The 13,459-nt window shown below is 43.3% G+C and overlaps 1 protein-coding gene across 2 annotated transcripts; it reads right to left on the minus strand.

The window, feature by feature from the left end:
* Window positions 1-1,852: 1,852 nt before the first annotated feature.
* Window positions 1,853-8,054, minus strand: LOC147432859 (BTB/POZ domain-containing protein At5g48800-like). Of its 2 annotated transcripts, XR_015185577.1 has the most exons (5): window positions 7,783-8,054; window positions 7,597-7,666; window positions 6,080-7,252; window positions 2,854-5,009; window positions 1,853-2,779 (listed from the first exon to the last, which is right to left on the minus strand). XR_015185577.1 is itself a non-coding variant. In XM_086492639.1 (4 exons), exons 1-4 carry the CDS (start codon window positions 7,869-7,871, stop codon window positions 4,491-4,493), a joined length of 1,851 nt encoding a protein of 616 aa, XP_086348765.1. In that variant the 5' UTR covers window positions 7,872-8,054; the 3' UTR covers window positions 1,853-4,490. The 2 variants fall into 2 exon arrangements, 1 of the variants encoding a protein (XP_086348765.1); XM_086492639.1 differs by having other exon boundaries at window positions 1,853-5,009.
* Between the last annotated feature and the right edge of the window lie 5,405 nt (window positions 8,055-13,459).

Below are 13,459 nucleotides of genomic sequence, written 5' to 3' on the forward strand. Positions count from 1 at the left end.
TAATGTCGTCTTGGAAGCCTACCAGGAAGTACTTAAAGTAGGCCAAAACATGGAAAACAAAAAACTATCCTTTTCCAGACATGGAAGAAGCTAAGCTAGAAAATCAAAATTTGGTAAGAATCACACAAAAAATGCTAGAAAAACAAGAACCCAAGCTTGAAAGTATCACAAAACCTGAAGAGCTTGTGGTAAAAGAAACGAAAGAAAAATCCAATGTGGTGGCAGAATCCCACCTTGAAACAAAAGGACCAAATCTTATAGTGCCTGACAGCAAAGATGCAAGTTACAAATGGCTAATCGACACGTTGAGAGACCTTTAGGGTTGTTTAAAAAAGTGATAGTTAATTCCTGTGGAATTGAATATCAACACACTTTTGCCATAGTAGACTTTGGGGAAAAACTCAACTATGAAATCATATTTGGAAGACCTTTCATGCGGCAAGTACACCTAATCCAAGATTGGGGAAACAATTATTTGTACTTGAAGCAAGTGGGATCTATAACAAGGGTAAATCTAAAAGATCACACTTATAGAGATTTCTTGAAAACACCCATACAGGAGTTTGATTCAGTCTCTTCGGCTGAAACTAAGCTTCCATCCTGGTTAAACAAAGACACTCCTATTTGGATGTGTGGAGCCTCCCCCCCGAGTCAAGGATGAAGTTCGCATAGGCCCACAAAGATAACTATGCACAATTTGTAACCTGTATGTAGCCCTTCTTGAACCATCCTTTGAAAACTTTGAGCGCCACACCTTTCCCAAAATATATCCTTCATAAACATGCTTAGAAGGTGCTTCAAGAGAGGGAAAAGAAAAAACCATATCAATTTTTTGCAAACACAATAGACTAGTAAAATTCACATGCCCAAAAAGTGCATGCCAAAGTTTTGCATTTAAAACAGCCTTTGAATCCACAACTACATTTGCAAACTTTTTTACCCACACTTGTCGTACAAAGTGTTTTTATATAGCATACGACACAATGTCAGATTCAATAATTTCATCACCAAAATTGAGATCGTGAACTATACATCTGTCATCCACAAATTTGACAACAATATCAAGTCTTGAAAGTGCAAATATAGACAAGGGGTCCTTTTTTATCCCTGGTACATAAAGTGCATTAAAAAGTGTAAAAGAATTTCCATTTGCAACAGTTAGCGCAATCTTTCCAACTCCCTTGACTGGATAAGAGGCATTGTTGGCGCAAGTGGTTGTATTTCTGTGAGGAATAGCCTTGAGAGAGGTAAACACTGGTAGGTAATATGTGCATCGCTAACAAAGCACCAATCATGTGACTCTACAACAACTGACATACATGCATCATGGACAGAAGCATTAAAACCACACTCTGCACTGAATGCCCATTCTCCATCGACATTCTAATCTCCATTTACAAAAGATTCTACACAATACCTACATTGGTAGAATATTAGGCCTCTTTCAACTTAGGATATTGCTTGATCAAGTGAACATTAGCTTTGCAATGATGGAAATGCATCTTCTTCTTGCCTTTTTCACGATAATTTTTAGATGATTTACTGTAGTAGAAGCACAAGACACAGGTGACCTGCTATTCATTGAAGAACCTCAGGAAGTGGCTGCATTACTACTACCACTTTCTCTTTCAGTAGCAAAAAAAGCATGTTCAACTACACACTATCTAGCCATTTCTTTATTGAAAGTGGAATCTGTAACAACAATGTGCAAAATGTATAAAACTTAATAGCTTGAGGCTTTCCTTGGGTCATAAGTATCCAAGTACTAGTAGCAAAATTTTGGTAAGAGTCTGACAACATATCAAGAATAGTATGCATGAGTGAACAATTAAAAATAACTTCACCTACAAAAATGATTTTGCCATGGATATCCTTGATACTAGCAAGAAAATTGTATGTGTCATCTTCCTCTTTTACAATCTTTGACTCCAACGCTTTCCATAGCAATGCAATTTTAGCCTCATCTATGCTTTGCATAAAGATTACCAGAAGGACATGACTTGCTTTGATACCAATTATTGGAATTAGGGTTATAGGGTCGCACACATACCTTTGATTGCTTAGTGCACAATGCACAGAAGAAAAAACATCCCAGTGAGGGAAGAAGTGCCCCTGCGGTCTTAGGTACGTTTAGACACACCACTACCACATATATGGTAACATCCAAAAAGATTATTTCAAGTGGCAACATGAGCAAAAATTGGAGAAAAAAAAAAGATAGGGGTATAAAAGTGAAAAGAAGTCGTCTAGTGCAAAAGGAGCTAATACTGGGAACTTTGATATTGTTGACAATGATGTCCTATTTGCTTCTTTTAATGATGCTTCAGTTTTTGTCATTAGCAACAATTTTGCCTTTCAAAAATAGATCATTCATTCATAAGGATCATCTCGTGTGACTTTTCATAAGGAGTGGTGTTTTCATATAATGCTTCAAAGGACGGCATAGTTTATATTGGTAATGATTATACTTGTGACATTGTTGGCGTTGGTGACATGTTTTTAAAAGGGATGAGTGATACTTCCTTTTGTGCTTGTTATCATGTTGCGTTTGGTGATAATGCTTTGAAGATCTCAAAAGGGTCTTTTATTATGGGTCATGGGTCAAAGCCTTGGACAGTGCACATGCTACATGTCTCTTGCAATGTGCTACATGTATGTAGTGTCAAAAATCTTGCCACCACAACAACCAAGCAGACAAGCACTTCTTTGTGGCATTGGGCATTAAGAGACAACTTGCATGAACAAAGAGTACCTTCAAATGGGCACGCCCTGTAATTTGCTGCACATCCAAAAACAACCATTGTAAAGGTCGAGCCAGTGCCGGACGACACATACAAGAGAATCTGAGCATACCAGGAGGATGCCACCATGCATGAGGGGCTGCCACCCACTCACGAATGTCCACCGAGCTACCGGGACACAGAACAAGAGAGCCACCGAGAGGACATACTATCGCAATAAGGGCGGAGCCGAGTACTCCATCACCATCCGTGGACTCCATCATTGTAGGGACACCCGGTCGGAGTCGAGGCCTCACCTCGAAGGCCAACAGGCCTTTACCCGCATGTCGCCAGGAAAGCTTCCTGCCGTAGAAGGCCTCTAGGAGACGCCGCCGCCGCCCCCCTCCCACCCCAAAAGGCCCCTCGCAGGCAAAGCCAAGCAAGAGACAGGCGACCACACCCTCCTGTGCGAACCCTACAAGAGCAAGCCTTGGGATACTCTACTATTATAAAAGGAGGACCTCAAAAGGGTCGTGTTGTCCAACAATGGCCATGCATCTAGCAATAATATAAGCAATGTATCATGATGAAGCAAGAGCCATTTACTACAGGGTGAGTTCTACGCATAGCATGGGGATTGCATGACCATCACAATCCATTCATTACTTAGGGTGGGTTCAGACAATGGCGCCGGCAGCTCTCTCTGCTTTGAAAGGCCTTCGCTCTGCAGTTCACAAGAGGCGGCAGCCTTCAGCAACTCGGACCTACCATGGCTCATATTCTACGGCTGAGAACCACTTGATCAGAGATCGAAGGGTGCGTCCGGAATCTCTGCTGAAAAGTGTCTTGGCAGTTTCTCTGTTCCGAAGGGGGGGGGCCTCACCCAAATTTTTGGTGGGTCCGAAAGGATTTTCTTTTCACCAATCCTTGAGCGCCACTTTATGAGAACGCCCCTTTGCCGCCGCTCCGTCTGAACCCAGCCTTAATTCTTCTTGTCAATTCTTCCTTTACAAATATGGCTAGGTTCCTTCAATTTTTTATTTATTTTTTCCACACAGGCGGGCCCACGAGGGAGGTGCTTTTCCATTCCATATATTACATGGTCGGGCAAGGGCCACATACCATCGGGCAAGGGCCACATACCATCGGGCAAGAGCCACGCTTAAGCATCACCATGGCCACCGAATTGATGCACCACATTCTAGGAACGGAGAGAACTCATAGCAACCAGCTAGCAACCTCGTCCTTGGGTGACCCACCTCAAGAGGAGGATGCACAGGAGTGTCCAAGGACAAGAGCCCTAGCAACATGAACACCAAGTGAGCACAAGGTGTCCCTCTAGAGTGTGACCCAAAGAGGAATGAACCCACAAACCTTAGATTGAGCGGCCAAAGCCTTACCGTTAAACCAACCCTTCGGGAACGGTTCCTTCAATTTTTTGGAAAGCAAAGTTGAAGAAGCTATTGTCAAGTTGCTATAGTTTCACAAAAAAATTGCAAGCTTCTGGACTACCTTGCTAGAAGGTATGGGCAAAGACTTTAGTATGTACAGACACCCTACATGTTTAAGGTTCTTGTGCTGGATAGTAAATATTCCTGATTCATAGCACCTTGTATGAAAGAAGTAAAAGATGTGCATTGCTAGGTTGAAAGCTAGTTATGGTGTGTTATTTGGTTGTGCAATGATGGGTCCCCAGTGAAAAGAGAGAGAGAGAAGAGGGTAAGAGAAAGGGGGGGGGGGGGGGGGGGGGGGGGGGGGGGGTTGGCTTATTCAAGACATGGAATATCTCCTGCAAGGAGGCACTTGCTTTTTTGTGCTCTCCTCCATGCTGCTCCTTGCGAACGGCTTGATGCGGCGGAATGTCCTCGACATAGTGTTAAACAAACTCTTCATAGAGGAAGTTTTCTCCATCACATAAGGTAAGTTAAAGCTATCTTGCTTCTCCAAGTGACTTAATCTTGTTCTCAAACTGGCAAGCTCCATCTTAAGATCTTCGTTCTCTTGCTTAAGATAGGCATACTGCTGCTGGCTTGGAGACGGAATATGACTCACAGCACAAACCCCCACTCTCTGTAAACTGTACGATGGACGTGGCAGTTCGCCATTTCCACCCAAACTCAATAATGCACTATGTAACCTCAGCTGCTCAACATACAGCACCTGAACTCTCACCTGCACCGGAAGCCGCTCGTTTTGGGCCGCATGGAAGCGGGCTTCCTGAGAGAGTTTCTGGCAATCCATACATTTGCAGGTTCTCCTTTGGTCTTCTTCATTTATTGCCGGATGTGTCTGCAAATACAAATCACGAAGATCAGCACCTAATCCATATTCATGTCAAGCCCCCCAAGAAGACTTTTGTGGAGAGCAGAAAACAGATTTAACTATCATTGTATCACCCTCACTCCACATAGAACAAAAACTCTTAGAGAGAACATGTATACAGCAAGGCAGTTGGCACAAATAACAGTAAGACTGTACTTCAAAACAACCGCACATAGCTTTCTTTGTTGGCAGCCTACACCAATTTCCAGAAGGATACTCAGAGGAAGTACTAGACAACTTCCAGAAGAAATGCACTGCTTACAACGGAAGCGTGACAGAGACAAATGCTAAGAAGACCTAGGGCTACAAGCTTGGGGGTTCATAACATATGGTCAAGAAGAGCCCCAAAAATTGTGATTTTTGGACAGGTGAAATCCTACTTCACAATTTGATAATCAAGAGCCAATGTTAGGAGTTGGCGTCTGAATATTCTCAGCTTGGCAATCTTCAGCCGTAGAAACGAGATGTGACTAAGGGCAGTAAGTCACCAATAGGCGCGCACTCATGATTTGGCCAGAATTGAGCTTACCGCTTGGCTACCTTAATGTACCAATACTCATGACACAATCTGATGACTATCAACATAAAGGTAGAGATGTGGCATTTTCACATGCATCCACATGATTCTGGCCAGGATAGGATATCACATAGCTCACATGCAAATAAAACAATGTCTCAATTTCAATCGGTGAAAGCGAAGACATAAGCCTCAATCACAACTAGCTCTACAAGCACTGATAATTGCAAAAAATACCAATTTCTTGTTCACTTTCGCCACATAATTAAACACCCTTAAGCCAAATTAATCACAAAGGCAAGATACAAATACCTTGTTGACTTAAGAAAATTCATTGGACCCAAATGCCTCGCAGGAAAAAAAACACGATAATGTCTACCCTTTTCCCAGCATCCATGCAAACATGAGGATGTTATGAATCGTATGGCAAACGACATACTCAGTACTTCACCATACACACCAAATAGCTCTCTTAGGCTTCTTATTGATATGCAAATAAAAGTGAAAATGTCTAACATACCTTCAGATATATGTCAATGGCCCTGTATTTACCATCGTCGAGCACACGGGCATGATTTGGCAGTAGCTCCATAAGATTGACAAATTTGGTAACCTTTAAATTAGGATCAGCTGCAACCTCTGCCAAGTAAGAATCCAATAACTTTGACACTTTCCCAATCGTGACCTGCAAAGGACTCTTCACAGCATCGACTTTGTGTAATGACTTGGGAGATAATAGTGCAAGGTTGATTGCATCCTGCTGGACAAAGTTCGCTGCAAGTCGTTGAACAAAATCAACATCAAAGTGAGTATCTCCTGAGTGTGATAGAGAGGAGGGAACAAGAAGCTCCTCTAAACTTGCATGCTCAAGCTCTCTACCAATCCTCTTCTCGAGGTCCATCCGGCATGCTATCGTTGAATCAAAGAGGTACCCAGCCCTCAACAAGTCAAACAGAAATGTGATCGGCACAACCCCCTTCTCTGTAGGTAGCAAATTTACGGTTGTCTCTAAAGCAATCCGCTGCTCATGCTCATCTGACTCCATTTGGTCCGGTTGGTCTTCTTGCTCACAGATGAAAGTCTCCAAAGATTTGAAAAAATAGGGTTTCAAGGCACGGTGGATGTAATGCATCAAAGCATCAGCTATGCAAGCTTCTTGGATCCCTTTAAGCCTCATGGCATCAATGGTTTTTTTAAAGAAGTCAATGGGGAGGGCCGTTAAATCATCAGTCCAATCTTTCACTCTTGGGCTTGATGTGTGCGCAGGTCCCTGTTTTTGCAATGGCACATTTCTATGTTTGGTATCAGAGGAAATAATGGAAGCTATGGCATCAATGCACCTTCCTGTGAGATTCACACCTTCTGCTTGCAACAAAATGCTCTGGCAAGAGAGGAGGACTTGAAGACACTGTTTTAAATTTTTACAGATTGTAGTCTTCAAAAATGACTCTGTCAATGATAACAGATTGTCGATCCCATACTCTTCTGTCATCTCAAGATATGTGGCTATGCAGTGCATGACTGCTACATTGGAAGCATTGATCTCAATGTCACTTCCACGGGAAGATTTTACCACTGACGAGAATGCACCTGCACCTCCCGGGAGATTGGGAAACTCAATACACAAAGGCCAAGGATCCCTATGTTCCTGAATTAACTTCTTGATCCGTCCACTCCTCGCACAAAGCGGAGCCTGTACAGAATGTTATTGTAGATTTTGTCAAGACAAAACATGCAGACGCCCATTTTTAGCCCCCCCTCCCCCCCCAACACTGTCCCCTCTTTGTTGGCACTGCCTTTCGAAGAAAGGTGGTGACTTATTTAGAGCCCATGTGCCTGCTGCTGCAGATCCCTTGTTTCAAACCCCTCTTGTAGAAACAAGGTTCCCCTCTAACCCCCGTTCTCCGTCCGCATCCCATGTTACCATGTCATTAGAAACACAAACATCAAACAGGCCTCAAAGTAGCCGGCCTCTACATTGACACCTGTGAACCATGTTCAGAACAATGCAAAGAAGCTGAATGAGTAAATATTCACCTTGTGGAGGTTGAACGCAGTGCCATCCAATTTGATGACAACATCGCAAATTTGTTCAGGTGAAGGAGGCCTACAAACAAGGTCAGTGATTAGAAAGATTGTTCAACGCGTGTGTGCGTGTGTGTGTGTGTGTGTGTGTGTCTGAGAGAGAGAGAGAGAAGGCATGCGTGCAGTGTTCGCCATTACCTTGATCTGCTTTGGTTTGCCGAAATTCTTGGACTTGACTGCCTGCCTAACAGAAGGAGGCTGTGGCTTTGCTTCAAGATAGTGCCCATGCTACTGTTGAGAAGTTGCTTTGATCATGCAAGTGGATGCAGCACATATCATACACGCCGTTAACAGACTTGCAACGATCATGAGAGGCATGGCGCCATTGTGTGCGCGTGTGCGTGTGTGTTTTGAGAAGAAAGGAAGGAGAGAGGGAGAGAGAGAGAGCGCGCGCTTAGAAATCATCAAAAGAAAACAAATTACTGTTCAGCTCAGAGCAAGGTAATTTCCGCTCCTGATGTGCGTGTTGGGGGGGGGGGGGGTGGGGGGAGGGGAGAGAGAAAAAAAAATACCGGCCTGCTATAGATCCCATTGACTCATTGAGGCTACGGCAGCTGCTTGGTTCTCCATTTTGTTGCCATGCCCAAAGGGCAAAGGTTATGGAGATGCTTTCTCTTTTTGTTTACTAAAATAGAAATAAAGATTGATTTGTATTTTCAAGTATTGTTTGATAGCTAAAAAATATTTTGGTTGAAATAAGATAATGGACACTCAATTTTGATTTTGGTTGTCAAGAAAATGATGATGCATCGGTGTTAGAGAAGGTGATTAAAGTTCACGTGCGCCCTATCCCTTCAGGTTGATATTGGCACTCTCTCTCTCTCTCTCTCTCTCTCTCTCTCTCTCTCTCTGGTCATCGAAGACTCTGCAAATGGATTTTGTCGTGCGTGTCACCCCCTATTTCTTCAGGTTGATATTGCTCTCTCTCTCTCTCTCTCTCTCTCTCTCTCTCTCTCTCTCTCTCTCCTCAAGTTAGGGAAGACTCTGCGAATGGATTTCTATCGTGACTTCATTGATGGAGGGCTAGGCCACTTACAGTCGTGCACGAGGAGGGTGAGAAGCTGAGTGGTATGACTACAGTACATTAACGTGCTTGGGGTTGGACTGGGAAATGAATTGGGTTTGCTCGAGGATGGGGGACCGAGGTGTTGCTCGTCCATTGGCTGCGAAGTGCGGCTGCATCGAGGGCAGATCGAGGATTGCATTGGGGGTTGCCAAAGGTTGAAGTACGCCTACATATAGTGGTCAGTGCAAACTGCTGGTGTTGTCCCATGTAGGTGGGTTGAAGCGGACCCCCTTCTTGCAACAGATTGTCTTGATTCGTACAAAGTATCGCCTTCTCTGCAAACGTTGTCTCGAATTCTCCTTGTGCCACCAGTGGCTATTTAGTGTCGAAGCAAATCTCTAGTTCTCGATTGTTGCCCGAGTTTTCTAGGAGAGTTTAGACTAAGGGCTTGGAGTAGGGAGTACACTCATGTGATCTCTGTCGCAAACCCTGTTGATTATTGTGTAGTACGCATCCTTGGCTAATCGATGACTAGGTGGAAACAAAATTAGCATAATTGTGGGATTATGTGTTCGGGCTCTGGCCACAACGCAAAGTGGGGGGGAGCCAAGCAACAAGTGGGATGGGTGAGGCTTCCAAGTTGTGAAGCTCTTGCCTTTTGATCATGTGTTCTCCCTTCTTGCAACTTAGCCTCATGCTCAGGTTTGTATACAGATGCTGAATTTCGATTATTTGTGGCTCTTTTCGCCTTGGTGAGTGTGAAGCAAAATTGTGTTTTGTTGTTTATATCTTAGCTTCCTTTCATGGTGACCTTTTTGTTCTCCTACATCAAGCTCGTGATAATCGGGAAAGTGGCTATGGGGAGCATTGATGCAGTGCTCCGTAGAGGTAGGCAACCTTCTACTTGTTTATTTGTGCCGTAAGTGCTTGGGTGTTGTTCCCCTTATTGTAACTTAGCCTCATTTCATAGTATCCTTGCATATGTTTTCTTTTGGCATAATTACTTATATTTGTACCTCTTCTTAGCCTCCTGTTCAAAAGGTTCTTTTCACATATCGTTGATTCTCTTAAAGTGGTAATTTTTTTCTGGTTATTGATGCTTAACAAGTCAAGGTTGAATTTGAGTTGCCTTGTGTGTTTGTTTATTGTTGTGTCATGCTGCTGTTGCACAAAAATTGCTTGTGTTTTTTTTTAATAAAATTAGCCTAATGCTCAAGCTCCTGTTTGTGGGGCTAATTTGCTTTTCTTTTTTATGTTTGCTTGATGTCCATGTTTTGGTGGTTGTGCTATCGATCCATTGTGTTTGACTTAAGTCAGTGGCCATGGTAATGGTCTTACCCCCTTATTGTTCTGAATTAAGAGTTGAGATAATAATATTTTATTAGATATTGTTTTATGCAGGTGAATTTGGAGATTAGTCTATTGAAAATTTAATGGCCTCGGAAGAGGTTTAGGCTTTTTTCTTTGGGTCTTGCAGGTTTGCATTTCAAAAATGGGTGATTAGTTGTTGGGCTCTACCCCTATTTTGCCCAAGGCACAACAAAAGGGCTACGAGGCTTTGGATACATGCCATGTCTCCCTTGTGTAGTAGATAAGGGTGTACAACAAGAGGACCAACCCATTGTAGACCATATGATGAAATGTGTAATTGCAAGAATAGTTGATTGCAAAGAAGCCCAAGCTCCATTTGCTAAGAGAAAACTTTGAATCATGAACTTGTTTACTTATGTAAATACCTTGCATAATGGCAATGAGAAGCAAATAAAGACTTTGTGACACCACCTAAACGAAGAAGAGCACAAACTTGAATGGTAAAGAGAGTATATGTATACTATGATTGAGAGCGTAGAATGTAAATAGTCACCATAAGCTACATGCAGACAGTCTCTACAAAGTAATTGCCACTACATCATTCTTGTCTATAATCTCTATAGCCTAAACATGAGTATTTTATTTGTGGCTCAAAAGATCAACATTCTCGTAACTTGTCAAAATATCATTCTTGTCTATAATCTCTATAACCTACACATGATGTATTGCTCAAAAGATCAACATTCTTGTAACAAAGAGGGAAATTTGATCAACATTTTATCTATTTGATTGGTAAAAAATATTAGTGGTTAATAATAATATAGAACTCCCTAATAGATACCTTGAAGTGGCAGGCCTTGTGATTTTATCACTTGTTTTCTTTTGCAATTAATCCTTAAACAGAGAGTGAATTTATTTTAGAGGGTGGATTTTATTTTACAAAAGGAAGAATTTATATCAAGAATTTTTTCAAGGACTCCCTCCCTGCACTGGATTTGACACCCCTCCTTAAGGTCAGCTGCACCAATGTCCAGTATCCAATGTCAACTGCACCAATGACCAGAGTCAGCACCAGTATTATCAGAGCCAGCTGCACCAGTGTCCAGTGTCAACACCAGCTGTAATGTTGAGTGTCGGAGTGCCGCCTCGTCACTAAATGACACCTCCCCAGCGAGGTGGGATCAATGGCCCACAGTAGGCGTCGTGAGGCGGGTGCAATCTGGGCCGTTTGATCGACATTTAAACTAGGTGTGAACTCAGAGATATGTGCACCACACCAAATTTGGTGTGAACTCGACGTGAACACGGTGTGAACTAGGGAGGGCCCACACACCACACCAAATTTGGTGTGAACTCAGTCCGGACTCGGTGTGAACTAGGTGTGAACTTGTCCACGACGCCGTGATCTATAAACTTATCCCACACACACCTTCCAACGAGCGAGCGTTAGCCTAGTGGTTAGATTCAATCCCGTGGGGGAGAGGGTAGTGGGTTCAAGTCCCGGATCCGAGAAAGTGGGAATCTTTTGCATTCCGTAGGCAATCCAATGGTCACGATCAACTGGTGATCGTGAGCCATTGATCCCACCTCCAAATGGAGGTGTCAATTAGTAACGAGGGGAGTGCCGGAGCATTTTAAGAACCAGTCTCCAGTGCCAGAGTGCCGGCGCGTTTTGAGCACCAGTTCCAGTGTCAGCGTCAGCTGCATCAGTGTCGAGTGTTATCGGGAACCAGCATTTCCATTTCTCGTGGCGAGTGTTTCTAGTGTTCAGTATTAGAGTGTCCAGCGTTAGAGTCTCAAGAGTGAGTTGTGCGGTCATTCCAGTGCCAGCTGCACCAGCAACAGCCATCACCAGTACTACATGTGAGAGTATCTCGAGAGTCAGTCTCCAGAGCTGGTACCAGTTCTAGTCTCCAGTGCCAGAGTGTCGGAGCAGTTTTGAAAACTAGTGTCCAGTGTCAGAGTGTCGGAGCGTTTTTTAGCACCAGTTCTAGTGTCAGCGTCAGCTGCACCACTGTCCAGTATTATCGAGAGCCAGCATTTCCAGTTCTCGTGGCCAATGTTTCTAGTGAGTGTCAAACGTTAGAGTCTCAAGAGTAAGTGGTGCAGTCATTCGAGCGCCAGCTGCACCTGTACCAACCTGCACCAATACTGCATGTGAGAGTATCTCAAGAGTCGGTCTCGAGAGACCGTACTAGTTGAAGTATCCAGTGCTAGAGTACCATAGCATTTTGAGAACCAGTCTCTAGTGCCAGAGTGCCGGAGTAGTTTTGAGAACGAGTCCTAGTGCCAAATTGCCGGAGCGTTTTTGAGCATCAATTCCAATGTCAACGCCAGCTACAGTGTTGAGTGCCAGAGTCCCGAGAGTCAGTGGTGCAGACATACCAGCCAGCTGCACCAGTGTCGAGTGTCCAGCGCCAATTGCACCACTGACCAGAGTCAGCACCAGTATTATCAAAGCCAGCTGCACCAGTGTCGAGCATCAGCACCACCTGCAGTGTTGAGTGCCAGAGTGTTTTGAGAACCAGTCTCCAGTACCAGAGTGGTGGAGCGTTTTGAGCACCAGTTCCAGTGTTAGCGTCAGCTACACTAGTGTCCAGTATTATCGGGAGCCAGCATTTCGAGTACCTGTGGCCAGTGTTTCCAATGTTTAGTATTAGAGTGTCGACATTCCATTACAGGGTGCTAGTCATTAGGAAGAGAATGGAGTCTAAGAAGGACTCTTTATTTGGCAGTTTAAGGGAGTCAAACCTTTAGTATTAAGAAAGTAATCAAAGGACGTGAATTTTCAAACATGCAAAATGGCTACTTTATTTGAATTCAAAATTTCCCCCCAAAATGAAATTGAAAATTTAGCGGACAAAAGTATATCATGTAGCATACCTATGGAAAGAGCTCGGCGTGTAGATTCTAGATCTATAATCTCTACTCAAATTGGAGATCATATGTAAGAGTTATGGAAGGCCGAAAATCATAAAGTTGTCCATCTCCTTTTTGGGGGGAAAAATGCATCCTTTGACCATCCTTACACCTCTCTTACACACCCACCATTCTTGCACACATGGCATACAAAAAATTTAATCACCTCCATAATCTCATGGCAAATAAAGAGACCCCATCCTCTTCCTAATGACAGTCTCGTGCTCCTTCCACTACATGTTCAAGGTTGTGAGGCCTCCAATTAGGGTTTCCCCTCTTCAAAATTACTACTTGGTATTCTCTAATGAAGTATTGAAGCTTCCATGAAATGGTCACGACAAAGAATCAAAGCGTCAATTTAGGGTTTTTAACAAGTCGAAAGAGCACTACATCTGTGTAATTGGGAGTGAGGCTACACCTAATCTTCACACACACAAGAGTTTTGAGTTAATCTTGGTTCTTTTTTAAATTGGAGCTTTCATGGCTGGAGTTTTTTTATTTTTGAGTGTGTTTTTAGCTTCAAATCATCTACGTGTAGCTTGATTTTGCCATGAATCCTCACAGTTTGAGGCCCGATGC

This window comes from Adiantum capillus-veneris, chromosome 20 (assembly GCF_014529385.1).
Source record: "Adiantum capillus-veneris isolate H3 chromosome 20, ASM1452938v2, whole genome shotgun sequence".
NCBI classification, from domain to species: domain Eukaryota; kingdom Viridiplantae; phylum Streptophyta; class Polypodiopsida; order Polypodiales; family Pteridaceae; genus Adiantum; species Adiantum capillus-veneris.